The following is a 15,535-nucleotide window of genomic DNA, read 5'->3' on the forward strand; positions in this document are numbered from 1 at the left end:
AGAAGTGCTATGGAAGCTGCAAATAGGAACCAATCTACCTGCCTTTCTTGCAGGATGCTGTGACGCTCTGTTCTTATCCTTTCATCTTTGATGCTCAGGCTAAAACCAAGATGTTACAGACAGACGCAGAACTACAGATGCAGGTAATCCTTCTCTCTCACAATTTTCCTGCCCCACTTATTTTTTCCTGCCTTTTACATCGGTGCAAGGAAAGGAGTTCACTGGGAGTTAGCGTGTACAGCACTTGATTGTTTCCATGTTACAGGAGAGCAGAGTAGCTGGAGAACCTCTTTGTCCTGGATATTGCAGAGGCAGTGCTTGGTGTCTTTCACTTCAAAATGTCTGGTAACATCAGAACTGCCAGATGTGCGTGTGGTAGAAGTTTAAACTGTATAAGAAAGGAGGGCTTGTGTATTTATGGTAGTCCAAGGATAAGAAGTAAGGTGAGGTGTCTGTTAGAGGAGCTGTAAGGCTGGAAAAGTAGACAAGCTTTCAGGTAAGTGGGCACTTCTTTCAAGTTTCTGCTTTGTGCAGGAGGAGTGGTTGTCAGAAGTGAGGGTTGAAGACCAGCTGCTGACACTGTTCATGGTTGCAAGCAGCAGCTGTTGTCAGCAGCTTACCCACCCATTTGCAGTGAGGGGCGCAGACCTGAGACTCTCCAGGAGCATGTTCACAGCGGGTGTTCAGCTCCAGCACCCTTACCCTGTAGGTGGCAGCCAAACCAGATCACAGCCAGGCTGTGACAAGGACAGCTGGCCTCTGTGGCAATGTAAACGTCTCAGCACCAGGCACTGCTCATGCAGGTGGCTCCTGGGAGGGGCAAAGCATTGGGCACCGGTCCCTCATCCAGTGCAGCTGGGGTGTAGGACTAGTCCCATCCTCTGAAAAGATCCTTGCTTGTCAGGTTCCTTCAGGGTGGAAAACTGTCATTGCAGTTACTCATGGCCATGGTGCTGGTTCCATGTAATGTCCATCTCTTAGCTTTTCTGTGGCCGCTTGAACACATAGCCTGCAGCAAGGCAGAGGAGGCTTGGCCTGTGCTCAGAAACTGGAGTCAGCTTCTCCTGCTTTCATTTTGCCACCCTCTTCTGTATATTTCCGTTGGCCCAGGTGCACTGCTGTGAGGAGGGTATCTGCCTTATCTTGGCAGGACAGCAGGCTGGTAAAGGTTTTGTTGCCCTGAGAGATAAGATCTTTATGAAGACAACCACTTAGAAGCCAAAGAAACCAGTACTTCTGTGAGTGCTGGAACAGAGAATATCTGGTTTCCAGTGGATTTCTGTCTCAGGGTCAACTGACTTTTAAACTGAATTTGCAAATGTGAATTTGCCACTTACCATGGATGCTGCATGAGAATGCATATACTATGTGTGGTCAAAGCTTTGACTGGACTTTGTGCCTTACCCAATGCTGGAAAATCCATGTAGATGAGAGCTTTGAATTGTATGCGATGGGTTCCCTAGTGCCTTGCAAGGTGTGGTTGTCAGCTGACTCCTCGCCTGGTGTGTTAGTAACACCGCTTTCCCTCGTGGACTCTCTGACTCTTATCAGGGTTGTGTTCACAGGGAGTTTCTTGACTCAATAAGAGCATGAATAAAGTGTCTTTCCCACCTACCTGCCTAATGTCAAAAAATGTTCAGGAATTTGGTCTCTCTGTTGCTCAAATTTGGTGGATTGATCAGTGGACTCAAAAGGTGGTGGTGTGGGAAATGACGGGGAGGCAGGTAGGAACACATGCACACATACTTGTACAGAGTGAGCACATAATCCTTGTACCCTGGGGAAACCAAACTAAAAGAGTAAGGAAGAAAAGAACATCAGGCATATAGTTGTTAACTGTTTTCCTTCCACAGGAAGAAAGGAGCAGAGCAGTGGCTGGTTTTCACCCCTCTTTTATTTACAGGTTGCAATAAATGGTGCAAATTTGCAGAATGTCTTCATGCTTCTCACCCTGGAGCCTCTGCTGGCCAGAAGCCCTTTCCTGGTACTTCATGTTCGCAGGAGTAACTTAGTCGGTGATGCTTTAAGGGAGTTGAGCATCCATTCAGATATTGATTTGAAAAAACCTCTTAAAGTAAGTTTTCTCCACACCTTTAGCACCTTCTCATCCAGCTGATATTTCTGCAGCTTTTCAGCCCTTCATGTTACCACTTCACCGGTGTACAGTGGCTTCTCCATAGGTGTAGCACACAGGGACACTCGATCTAATCAATGCAGGGATTGTCTCTTTCACCTCTCCAACTCCCAGAGTGTTTTGGCAGTGAACCATTTACAAGAAGGCAAGCAGGGGGTTTACTCTCTTTTTCTGGTGTGTCTACTGTATAAGGGGTGGGAGAGGAAACATTTCTATGATACCTGTTTTGCTCTTCTACAGGAACAGGCCACTTAGAATAGGACATGTTTTAACTCTGAGAGGCTGCTACAAAATTCAGCAGCTGCTGTCACTTTGTTGCTTCTGTTGTTGGGAGGATAGGTGGTTATTTATGATTTGAGTAAGGAGTTAAACATGTTCAAATTATCTCATTTGCCACACCCTGTTCCCTTTCCCTCCCTGCTAGCAGAGCACTGAAACAGGCTCATGGGTTGCAGTGGGTTTGGGCATGTTAGACAAATTGCTTTGTGTGGCTCTCAATTAGAAAGATGTCTGATTCACCCCAATTAGAAAGATGTCTGATTCACTCGGTCTCGGCTCTGCATCCTTGTTACCGACCTGCTTTTTCTACAGGTCATCTTTGATGGTGAGGAAGCTGTTGATGCTGGAGGAGTGACAAAGGAATTTTTCCTCCTGTTGCTAAAAGAACTCCTCAACCCCATCTATGGCATGTTCACTTACTACCCCGAGTCAAACCTGCTGTGGTTTTCAGACACGGTAAGCCCTTGCCCTTTATACACACAGGTTGGAATAATATGATGACAAGGAAGTTAGTGGTAAACTGTGGGAAAGAAATTATCTTCCTCCCATTTTCCACCCACGATACAATGTGAGCTCTGTTTTCAGTCAGTGGAAATTAGTATAGGTCCATTAACTTCAGCAGAATGCTGATGATAGTGCCTGCTAAGGAGTTGGGTCTTTCTCTTTATTCTTTTCCCATAGTAAAACTTGTATTAAGTATCAGATGACAGTTACTAGAAGTCTTATTATCATTAATGTGATAATCATGTTACAGAACCAGAGGTTTAGGTTGTAATGGCATTAGAATTCTGTGCTTCCCTTGCTGTTCATGTAATTGCAGACAATCCACTTAGTCATGCATCACTATCACCTTCAGGGTCTAAACTTGGTAATGCTTTATGTGAGGAAGCTCTTGAACAGCAAGAGACACGGTTCGTAGTGATAGTTGGTTGGTTTTGGAAGGGTGTGGAGTGCAGGATCTGTACCTGCCAGATAGCATTATGGTGGTTTATGTCCTTTTTTCTTCACCTGCCTAGCTAGAAAGATGGAAAATGATGTTGTCAGTCTTCCCTTAAGGCATAGGTACCCTGGTGAGGGTTCTTTTAATTTATTAATTACGTTTTGCAAGGGAGGAAATTATATGGCGCCTTTTGTAATTTGTACACAGTATTACAGGGTAATTACTCTTCATGTTAGTGCTATAAAAACAACAAGTCTTTCAATACTAAAAATAATGACAGCCTAAGCACTGAAAATATGAGAGTCACCTATTTACAACATTTAACAAATACAGGCAGCCAGTCTGTGACTGACGTACCAGTGTGAGAGTAAATATGTGAAGGAATGAAGGCCGGTATACCAACACCTATGTTGGTATATTTGCCATGGTGGAACTGTGGTTGTGCACAAGCTTTTAATAGAAAATAGGATGGATGACAGGGAGAGAATTGTTAGCACATTTTCTCGCAGTACATAGACAGCAAATGTCAAAGCTTTGTTAATGTCTAAGTGCAGAGCTATGTACAAAGGAAATAAAAAGCAGATAAGGTGGAAAGCAGCTGTTGCTGTTTCCATAGCTAATCATGGCTCACGAAAGTAATAGGGTTTCTGAATCTTCATTTCTGTGCCACACTCCAGCAAGGAATTCACAACCAAACTGGGACCTGATGGGAGCTCTCTGATTTTGTCCCAGTTGGAAAAGCAGGGGCTGGCTTCTTAGTGCATGGGGGGAAGGTACATTGCACCCGTGACAGCATGTCTCATCAGGATTTCTCTGTGTGTTTTTGCAGTGTTTTGTAGAACATAACTGGTTTCACCTGATTGGCATCATATGCGGTCTTGCAATATACAACTTCACAGTCGTAGACCTTCACTTTCCCTTGGCTCTGTACAAAAAACTGTTGAACGTGAAGCCCTGCCTAGAGGATTTGAAGGAGCTATCCCCTACAGAAGGAAGGTATGAAAAACAAAATTTGCGACCTTTCTGGGAAGGGAGACCATCCATCTGAGAACGAGAAATGCCAAACTGGGGTAAAAGCTGTCCGGTAAACCACCTCCTGATCCTTTTGAGTGACTGATTAATTTGGGGGACTGTGATCCTAGCAAAGTACATAAGCCAGCAGTGAATTTAATGTAAAACTTCTCCTCTCCCACAGCCTATCGGATCCCTCTGCTTAGACTCTTAACCTCTGTACTCACCTTTTTGATTCCCAGAAACTGAGTATCAACACAGCCAAAAGATACCTATGACACTCTTTTGAAAACAGGGGTGGGGGCCTGTCCCTCCACTGTGTGATCACATGCATGATCCCAGATCCTAGCCTCAGCCTTTCCTTCCAAACCAGGCTTGGGTTAGCCAGCAGATCTGCTACATATCTCATGATGTAGCCCAGGATGGCAACTGTGCTTAGGATGTGAACTGTCCTATCCTTGAACCTATGTAACTCTGATCCGCTCCCATGCCAGAAAGAAGGGGCTTGAGTGGAGTGAAGGAATGACTTTTCCTAACTGGTGTATTGAATCTTTTCTGCCTAATTGCATGGGGATATTGATTCCCCCTGACCTTGAGAGGTTAAGATCCCACTGTCTGACCGCTGTCGTCTTTTTTCTTCTGAGTTGCCGTCTGATTTATCTGCACAAAGGGACAGCTGTATTTAACAAGAATGAGGTAAAATGCCAGGAAGACAGCAGCAGGATTTTGAGAGATAGGAGAAAAGTATTTTCTACATGATGGGGTATACAGATATAATCTACCACCCTCTTTTCCTTCACTCCCTCAGACCTTTGTGTGGTGATGGCATAAATATCTAGCACTCCTTAAGAACTAGAAATGTAATTCTGTTCTAAGGCCAGGGTCATTAAAGGGGATCCATGTACTAGGTAGGCATGGGACTATATTGATAATTTCTATGGACTGGCATTTGCGCTGCTTCTAACAAAGCATCTCTTTATTTGAAGTGTATTTCTTTCTTACCCTTTCAGGTGACTCAGAGATTCTCTCTCTTGCAATCCTGTTACTCAGATATATGATGCTGTTTACTTTTGCTGAATTTCTTTTCCACTTTAGATGTATGGCTTTTTGAATCTCTGATTTTTTTTTCTCATTTCTTTCCCTGCCTGTCATGTAGGAGTCTTCAGCAACTTTTAGATTACCCTGGGGAAGATGTAGAAGAGACATTTTGCTTGAATTTTACAGTAAGACACATTTAATATATCAGCTCTGTGATTGCTATGGTACAGTTGAAGTCCATCTCCTTATTTATGTGTATAATGGTTTATTCCAAACTGTGCCTGTAGCATATACCCCATGGTAATGTTAAATGTTAATGTTAGGATGTTAAAAATCTTTGCTGTCAACTCCCTTGTTCTTTTGTATGTGGTCATGAAAACTGAGCTAGTAAGTAGATTAAGCAGAGTGGTTTTCAAAATAGCCTTAGTGTCACTGAGGCATGTGACTTACATGCCAGTGGCCAACTTCTCACATTAGACAGTGAGAAGTAGATTCCCGAATCCTCCTTGAAAATGGAAGTTAGGCTTTGACATCACTAGGTCAATTCTTGGAATGCTAACACCACAATTTAGAGTTCTCCTTGCTGCCATAATATTAGTACTTTTTAACTTAAAAATGTATAGCAAGTGTATTTGGTCAGACTTTCTTAGAAACAAAATGCTGGAGGCTATTGCTAGGAGACATGCTGAGGTAGTCAGCTTTCCTGTGCTACTACAGCAGTAAGAGAATTTTTTTTCTAGCTAGTAACCTAGATGCAATAGTTTCTATTACACAGTGGAGATTCCCCAAAATCAAGAGTTCGATCTTGACGTACGTTGGAATATCAGGTATGTCACTCCATCATGTGCAAACATTTAGAACCTCACAATGAGATCTGGCATCATTATTCTCCAAGCTATGTTTTCCTCCAACTCAGGCAGGATAAGGGCTTCCCTGTTTCAATGTCTTTGCTTTAAAGTCCTGATGCTCTAACAGGTTTTGAGTGATGGGTTCATCTTGAGCTTGATCTGGGTTCTTGACTCTGTCCAGGGCCTGCCTGGGGTAAAAACAAGGTACCAGGAAACTCTGCTACACACTGTGAAGAAAATCCTTGCTGAGCTAGGAGAGTGGTGTCCATTTCCTTGTTTCATAGCTGAGAGCACATAAAGACTCTAAGATCAAATCTATTCCTGGAGTGAGTCAGACCGGGGCCTGACTCTGTCTCATGCAGGTCAGAGCTGCAGTTCGGGATGAGGTAATGAAGCCATAATGATGATAATACAGACTGTGTAAAAAAGAATGCCTTTGAAGTAACACAAGAGATTTTTCTCCAAAGTCACTTTTCACTCGAAAGGATATTCTTACTCTCTCTTGCACTATATACTGCATAATATCTGTATATAAAGACATACAGATAGATCTGCTAAAACTTTTAAATGAAGTGATATCCCAAAAATTTAAATGAATAACTCATCTTGCACTTCAAAATCTGAGCCTCTTTTGTGTATGGCAACTTGAAAATTGACCCTTTTGCATTTTTTCCACATGACCAATTTTGTGTGTACAGAATATATGTTTGTGCTGGTGTCATCCTCGGCCAGGCAAGAGCAGGACACTGTCTGTGATCGTGCCATCTTGCAGGGAGAGCAGACGGATTAACCTGCTGAGCTTCTATTATAAAAAAGGGAGTCCTTTTTATTGCCAGAGCATGAGGGCTTACTTAAGGACAGTTTTTTAGTTATCAATCACTTGGGTTTTTTGACAGGAAATTTACATAAAAGATTAACTTTTTTCCTTTCTGAGTTTGCATTTAGACTTAATAGCAGTCCTACAGCAGTTGTAAATGATGGGAGGCAGTGAAGCGTGCAGGGCATTCGGAGCAGAGAAAAAATGTTCTGCGTATGCCCTTTTCTTAGGCCTACCCTTCACATGCCGGTCATCAACTGTGAAAGAGAACTCTCTGTCTTGCTGCAGGCATATGACCTGAAAAGTACTTCTGGTAAAATTAGTTTTCTGGTTTTGTATAGATCTGCAGGGAAAGCTATGGTGTGACAGAGCAGAAGAACCTGATTGAAGATGGAGATAAAATTCTGGTGCAGAAGGACAATAGGTAAGTGGGGCATGCGTGGGGATGGGCTCGTACTTGTGGTGGTTAGGTGCAATGTCACGGAAAGTTTGGCTGAGGTGAAATGTGGGATAGAATTAGAGGTCACTGGGAACAAATTCTAAAACCCATTGTTCAAAAGTTACTGGGTGCCAGTGACACTTCAATAAAAAGCAAGTTTTGATCATCTTTCCACCAATGTTTGGAAAATGTCCCGTGCCCATTTGGATGGACATCTTCCCTGTGAAAGGCCTTCATATAGACCCTTGGCAGTTTTCTCACGGTAAATAGAGATTGCAACATGATTCTGGCCCTTGAAGGTTAATCTCCCTGATGGTTTAGAGAGGAACTGTATGCGGCCAACAAAACTGAGGCTGGCAAACTTGTTTATGCTATTAATTCTGGAGCCGGAAACGCTTTCCCTTGAGTATACCTGATAGAGGACCACCATCCCTGATTAGAGCTGTAAGGCCTACTGCACGTAGATTCCTTTCCATTTGACTGAACACCTCAGAGTTATTACTAGCACAGCTACCATTCCCCCCCCTTTCTTTTTTTCCAGCTGCTAAACTATTTTCTTCTCATAATCCTGTAATTGGATTTCTACAAATGAAATGCCTTTATTACTTGAAGCAGCGTTCAAATTCTTTCACTGCTGGCAAAACAGTGTGATCCAGTGACTAGTCAGCAGCGTGGTTAGGGTCTTGTGTTAGGATTGCTGAAAACCTTACTGGCAAGCCTAGATGAAGTCATTTCCTATTAATCTGATTATTTAAAAGGGTTCTGTTTGTGTCTAAAGCCATTGCTGTAACAAAAGCTTTGTCTGTATTACCTTGTTACCTACTTTACTACTGCCCAAAAGGGTACAATTTTACAGCTAAATAGCTGCTGCCTCCACGCAGAACCCATGTGGAGATGGAGCAGTGTAAGTCTGTCTCCCTGCCAAAAGAAGATGGGCTTCAGCTAAAAAGAGGAGAGTTTAATCTACACTTGCAACAGGGAAAATGAAAATGCCAGTGATAGTACTGTTTAGGTTTTTAGGCTGGGCATGTACACTCAAAAGAAAAATGGCCATTTTTTACTGTGTGCCATACTGGCCTAGAGGGAGGAACAAAGATTTTAGCTGAGCAAATGCTTGGGAAGAGCACCCAGGTTAGCTCCCGCAACTGTTTATTAAGTCAGAATAGGAAACAAGAGAAGAAAATCCTTACAGAGAAAGGCTAGTGTGTAGTTCCACCAGCTTAACACATTCCATAATGCAATTGCTTTGTCTTGACCAGAGTTTTGAACTCAAGCTAACCTCTAAATCCAAGTCTAGACATGGCTATCAATTCATCCACCTTATAGTGCCTAATGACTTCCTCCACCCCTACGTTTAGAGTCCAGGGACCAATTTGCTGCCCTCCTGGCTTGAATATTTTGCTGTGTGCACGTCTTTGGGCACTGCCCTTCCTGCTTGAGGAAAGTTCACCAGGAACTCAAGAATGCACGGGATTGTTTTGACTGAAAAATGCCAAGTAGAGAATGCTTGCATTTTCCCTTTCTCCTTTGGAGTTCTTATTGGGTGTCATAACATAAAATGCTCTTGATAAAGGGTTCATGACCGTAACAGCCAGAGAGGTATTAAGCAACAGTTAAGTGCTTAATCAGCTTGGATTTCCCTAATGCTCAGGTGACTATCGGAAAAATGACAATAAAAGAAAGGTGCTGGAAAATAACTCCCCCTTCGCTATATGATTTCTTATTCCAAATTTTCATATTTGTCACTCTGCTTCCTTATTTTTTTTTACTTTCTCACCCATCCCTCGCTGCTTTTACATAGCATATATATTGAGAATTCCTCCACCAAAAGGTCAAAATATTTCTTTCAATTGTGACCTCCTCAGCTAGAGATTGATGTATCTGATTCTGTGGTGTTCCCTGATCTGCTTGTCCTCTGAGTGCAGGTGTGAGCTGCTCTCAAATCTCAGTTAAAAACAACACCTCCACCCACAGAGAATAGTTTTGTGTCCCAGTTTGCCAAACTGGCTGGTGTATTATCATCAGGTTTAAAAAAAAAGAAGTCAGGGGAAATATTTTAAGTCATTGCACAAATAAAACTCTAGTGTTGCACTCAGATCATGGTGCTTTGAGAGTAGGAAAGAGAGAGTTGAATAAAGGTGCTTAACCTCCTAACAAAATCCAGAGACAGGGTTTGGCCAGGGCCTGCCACAAGTTTCTTGCCAATGACTACAGAATGGTGTTTTTATTTTAATGCTGTTCTTGGGAACCCTTGAAGCAAAACAGGGTTGTCATTCTGAGAGGAGTCGTTCTCTTTGCCCTGTGCTCCAAATGTACAAGCCCTGTATTTATGTAACCAGAGTGGGAAGGCTGAAGAAGAGGTTTCCTAAGGCTGCTTTCTTCCTCTATAGTGAGGGGTGTTTCCTGATTTCTTTCAGGTGCTTTCTCTTTGGGGCCAGGAGGGAGGGAATTGGCCATGCAGTTTCAGATCAAGGCTTTTCAGAGCAGGGTTTCCTCAGTCTGCCTCTAGGCTACAGCTTTGGCTTTGAAAGTGCTGAACCACTGGCAAGACTCATTGGGGACTGAGTCAGCAGGAGCCGGCTCTGAAAATGCACAGGGTGCCTAACTAGGGCTCTGTGAGGCTCTTGGTTTTGGAAGTGATGGTCTTCTGGGCACCGTCTGTTTGATTTGGTTCCCTCTCCCCAGCAGAACACTTGCTCGCAGCAACCTGGCAGTCCAAGGCCACTGCAGGTGGGCACAGAGCCCTGTGCTGAGTAACCCCGCACACCTGCAGACGGAGAAGAGCTACAGGTTATTTCCTGGACTTGCTAAACATAGGGCTAGGGGGTAGCCATGTTCCTCCGGCGACTGAATCCTGATATCTGCCTGACACAACCTCTGAGCAGGCACGGGTTTCTCGGGGAAGAGGGCTCTGTTCCTGACACCTCCCCAGCACTTGGTGTCACCCTGGCTCCCTCCCGGCCCTGTGGGCAATTGGATGCAAAGCCACTGGGTGGGTTTATTGGTAGTATAGAGCCTGGGCTGCTGGGGGACCCGCCATGCTGCCACTGCTGGGGAATAAGCAGACACATGGTTGTACTTGCTGCCTAATTGTCCATCTTGCTGTGACTCAGCTTAGTGAGAGGAGGGCAGTGGGCTGAACCTGTTGGAGACTCACGTTTGCAAGACACATTACAGGCAGAAACAGGAAAACTTAGCACTGCTGCTGCTCAGGCATATGATTAAAAGTGCTTTCCTTTGCCTGTTCTCTCTCAATGCACTAGGGAAGAATTTGTTGAAGCCTACGTAAATTACATCTTCAACCTCTCCATCCATGAGTGGTACACAGCCTTTTCCACTGGTTTCCTGAAAGTGTGTGGTGGGAAAGTCCTGGAACTCTTCCAGCCCACAGAGCTCAGGGCCATGATAGTTGGAAACAGTAACTACAACTGGGAGGAACTGGAGGAGGTAAAGCTTCCCTTTTGTCATATTTTTCTTCTTTTTCACAAGTACCAGGATTGTGCAGTTGTATGAGGTGGGCACTGCCCTGGGATGTGAGATGTGATGAGCCATGGATCTCTTTCCTTTATGCTCCTTGTACACCTTGCCATCATTCACATGAAAAGTTTCTTACTGTGCTGTCCTGCTGCTGGTAAAGCTCAAGGAGGAAATTCAGGATGAGAAAGGGCAGGGGAGAAGGACTTGCACCTGCTGATTTTAGGGATGAAGCCTGAGACTGAAGGGAAGAGACAAAGTCAGGGTCTTCACCTACGGTAAAACTCACTCCACTGCACAAGGGCACAAAGTACACAGCCAAGAGCTGGAAGGGGAGTCTGGACACGAAGTAGGAGTTGTATCTTTCAGAATGCATAGGTCAGCACGTCACTTGCTCTGTCTCAGCCTCAGCAGTAAAAGTGGCTTTGCAGTGCATAACACATGATCCTGTTCAGGAGTCCAGCCTGTGAACAGGTACTCCAGGATTCCTCATGACACCTGTAATTAGCTGAATAGCTAGAAGCCTAATGCCTGCCTTCCAAATATTGCTAGGAGAACCCTTTGCTGGGTCTGTGAGCCGTGCTATTGCCTATGACCCATCCCGTGTTCCATTTCACAACTGTCAGACATCAACCTGATGTCAGATACCAGAAGAGATCAGGTCTGGTTTCTGCTTAGTCTTTGCTTTCTAGTGCCAGATGAAATGACGTGCCCTTTTGGTTTTTAATAGAGCGCTGTCTATAAGGGAGACTACACTGCGACACACCCAACTGTGAGAATGTTTTGGGAGACCTTTCATGCATTTCCCTTGGAAAAGAAGAAGAAATTTCTCTGTAAGTATCTTGCAGTGATGCAGAGTGTCTCCTGAAATGGAAGGCTCAGGTGGGAGTGTCTGCAGAGCTGCAGGGTTCTGGCACATTGCATTAAGTGCTAGGTGGTGATCCAGCATGAATGGCCATCCCCTGACTTATCTGCTAGTCAGATAATCTGTTTTCTCCCTCTCTTGGTTTTTTTTTTTTTCCTTTTGCTTTAATTTTTACCCTCAGAATCACTGGGTGATACCTGCAGTGCAAGATCCAATGCAGTCTCTCACAAGAGAGTGCAGTATCAGTCCGTTCGCATTTCCAGGAGGTGAATTCAGAGCAGTCCCCAGTGCCCATACCCAGTCTGGTTCCTTCTTCTACAAGCTGAGCTTTCAGGCATCACAGCGTTCTTTTTAAAGGCAGCGGGGCAGTTGTAGGGTGACAGCTGAGTGGAGAAGCTAGTGTATGATGTGATGGAAAAACAAGACCACGCATTGGTGTGACTGGGTAGCAGATACCTCCCCTCCCGGTGGTGGGTCTCCTTGTGCTGGTATGGTGGGTGGTACACTGAGAGCGAGAGGAAATCCCCTGCAGAAGTGGCCTTGGGAAGTGCATGTCTGTGTGTGTGTTGCTTCAAGTATCCCAGCCACCCACAGATCTGAGCTGCTGTGTAGGGGTCACTTTATTTGGGGACAAAAGGGGAGACGAGGAGAAATACATGGCCTCCAGGCAGGCACGGTCCCGCCGTGCAGGTGGGGATGGAGTTTTGCCTTCAGGCACAGCCCTCGGCGCGGGGTTGCCTGCCCTAACTGTCCGACCTTCCCTCTGCTTCTCCTAGTGTTTTTGACGGGCAGTGACCGCATTCCCATCTACGGCATGTCCAGCCTGCGCATCGTCATCCAGTCCACCACCAGCGGAGAGCAGTACCTGCCCGTGGCGCATACCTGCTACAATCTCCTGGACCTGCCCAAGTACAGCAGCAAGGAGGTCCTCAGCGCCCGGCTGGTGCAAGCCATCGATCACTACGAGGGCTTTAGCTTAGCTTGACCAGTGTGGGAGAGGCATGGACACATGGGTACAGAGGAAGAAAACGATGGGCTTGGCTTTATTTTTGTAAGGGAATGGATCAGAACATTTGGGGGGAAAGTATAATTAATAATAATAGATTGGGATGATGCAGTCTCAGCCAGATGCTGCCAGCATTTTGTGGGGCTTCAGCAGGGAGAGGCTATTGCTTCGAATTTTCTCATCTACTGAACAAAATCAGTTCAGTGGGCATTTTTGTTGTTTCCCCTTCCAATTTGATGCCACTGCCCTCCCAGCAATACCTTGTACTTTGCTTTTATTGCCCCTACACAAACACACACACACACACACACATCCTCTCCTTTTAGTCCAGTTTAAATATTTTGATGTTTCTTGCATTTAGGCTACGGTGGAAATTGAGGATGAACAAGTGATCTCCTTTTTGCAAAGCTGTGACTTCCCCCCCCCGCTTTTTTCCTCCCTTTTTAAGTGCAAGCTGGTTCTTGCTTGCTTTGAATGGAAATACCCCCTCTGCCCTTTGGTCCTTGGCGGATGGTACTGGGCTGGGAGGTCACCTGTGACCCCCAGGGCGGTGTAGTAGCGATGCTCTGTCTTTTTGCACCAGGAAGTTTCATGGAGAATATGATGGTTCAGGGGGGTTGGCTTGTTTTTGCTCACTTGTCTTGAATTTTGTTTCCAAGCAAGGTCTTCTAAAAGGAGCCTCAGACTCCTCTGGAGCGGGGTTTGTTTTCAGGTGTGTGGAAGGCCAAACCCTACCTGTAATAACGGGTTTCTCAAACTGCATCTCTCTCGTGTTGTGTTTCTTTCTCGGCAAGTCCACAAGGTAGGCGGGTGGGCTTCGCCGAGCCCTGGTTTTCCATCCGAACAGGCCCGTTCTCCAATGCAAGGTGAGGTGGCAGCTTTTACCACTGCCGCCCGTCTCCAGAGGAGTCGCGCGCGTGCGTATGAGGCGCGTGCAAGCTCTCCAGTCTCGTCAGGTCAGAGCAAAGCAGCAAGCAGGAGATCCATATTTGAGCGATAACACTCTGTTTGGAGGTTGGTTTTATTTTTGCAGTTAGGGTTACTTTATTTTGCTGTTTGAGAGGAGCCCTTTCACTTGGCAGCTGTTTTTGCTGGGGGGAGGGGGCCCTAAAGGACAATCTATATGAATTAGACTGGAAATGTACATTAGGACTTGAGTAGGCAAAATCATTACCTAAATCTGTCCTGTAAGATTGGAGAGCCCTAGGGTCGTTTTGACATTGACTTGTTATTAGGATATAGTATTTATGCACCGTGTTCAATATACAGTATTGAACTTTGCACCTCGTAACAAAAGGTTTGAGGCTTCTGGGTTTTTTTTAAGACAAGCTGTGGGCTACGCTGAGAGCCCTCCAGCCTCTTTCTAATGCAACATTGAAGACAAATATACAATTATATCAAATGTTTATTTTCGATGTGTGTGTACATAGTACAGTATTATGCAATAAATTTGATGTTTAATTCTGCCTGAGTGGCTGCCTTTGTGTCAGGGAGGAAAGGAGGGCCAGCTCCAGGCACTGGCACTGCCTCTCCTCCTGACCTGGCCGTACCTCTGGGCGTCTGGAAGAAGGGCGCTGCTTGCCTCTGCCTTGGCCCTGCGGTCAGCACCCGGCCCATCCCCTTGTTGCTTGTTTCAGTCAACTGCTGCCCTTCCTCTTCCTCGCCCGGATTCAGCCTGGTGTGCTGGTTGCCAGCCCCAGGGGGCTCGCTGTCTCCACAGCCAGAGCAGGAGGAGTTTTGTCTGCCTGTCCTGGCTCAGCTGAGGTCAGGCACGTCCTCTGTGGAAGAGCTGGGGATAGAGACCAGACCGGAGCCTGTCCAGCCCTATCCCTTCACCCCTGGTGTTTCTCCTCCTTTCCTTCCCCCCCCCTCACAGGCAGCAGGGCCGCAGTGGTGGTGCCTTTCCTCACTGCACTGAAGGCCACCAAGGCTTCTCCACCCCGTGGCCTTTCCTGCCCAGCCCTGCAGGTGTAGGCAGGACCCCTGGGATGAGGTCCCCAGGTCCCTTGTGGTTTGAGCACCCAGAGATGCATGGGGCCCTAGCTGGGTACTGGAGGCAATGAAGCCATGGCAGCCCTGCAGCACCCTGTACCCCTCCCTTACATCGGACTCGCCTCAGAGCTGTTTCTTCATCAATTAATAGTAATCAATTACCAAGGGGCCTTGTCTTGTGTGCAGGAGCTGTGGCAGCAGCACCAGAGGCACTGCAACACCAGATGCTTGCAGAGGGGAGAGTGAGCATGTGCCTGTGTCCACCTGTGCTCTGTGTGTGTACCTGTGTGTCTGTCTGTGGCCAGGGTGCAGTTTGGTGGCTGAGACACTCCCTCAGGTGCCAGGGCCCCTTGCCCTGTCTGCTCAGGGAGCCCCCACCACCTCACCCCAAAATGGTCCCAGGGACGGGGTTCTCAGCATGTGCTTGGCAGCTGCTGTGAGCTGCAGCCCGGGGCGTCAGCCAGCAATGCTGTGGCCTCATGGTGCTCACCTGGCTCCCCAGCACTGTGGTACATCGTTAGCACATGCGAATATGGTTAATTTATTGGCTTAATACAGGATTTCTATCATGTGGACTTCAACCTCCCTGAACTTATGAAGGAAGGGTGCTGCTCTCTTCAGCTGTGCGGGTAAACACACAGCGTCGAGGTAGGATTAATAATGAGGTACCATGTACGCATACATATATGTTT

General features: G+C 45.9%; 1 protein-coding gene across 9 annotated transcripts in view; it reads left to right on the forward strand.

The window, feature by feature from the left end:
* HERC3 (HECT and RLD domain containing E3 ubiquitin protein ligase 3) overlaps window positions 1-14,048 on the forward strand; it is a 47,053-nt gene extending 33,005 nt beyond the window's left edge. For 2 of the 9 annotated variants that reach the window (XM_035890397.1, XM_009634841.2), the window contains 9 exons: window positions 54-143; window positions 1,904-2,074; window positions 2,726-2,869; window positions 4,183-4,349; window positions 5,521-5,587; window positions 7,409-7,491; window positions 10,770-10,953; window positions 11,711-11,813; window positions 12,622-14,048. In XM_035890397.1, coding sequence (XP_035746290.1) covers window positions 54-143; window positions 1,904-2,074; window positions 2,726-2,869; window positions 4,183-4,349; window positions 5,521-5,587; window positions 7,409-7,491; window positions 10,770-10,953; window positions 11,711-11,813; window positions 12,622-12,830 — 1,218 coding nt within the window. In that variant the 3' untranslated portion in view covers window positions 12,831-14,048. The other 7 variants (XR_004841463.1, XR_004841464.1, XM_035890398.1 and 4 more) reach the window with 7 other exon arrangements.
* Window positions 14,049-15,535: the final 1,487 nt, after the last annotated feature.

This window comes from Egretta garzetta, unplaced genomic scaffold, assembly GCF_000687185.1.
Source record: "Egretta garzetta isolate BGI_Z169 unplaced genomic scaffold, ASM68718v1 scaffold32, whole genome shotgun sequence".
Classification (NCBI taxonomy): domain Eukaryota; kingdom Metazoa; phylum Chordata; class Aves; order Pelecaniformes; family Ardeidae; genus Egretta; species Egretta garzetta.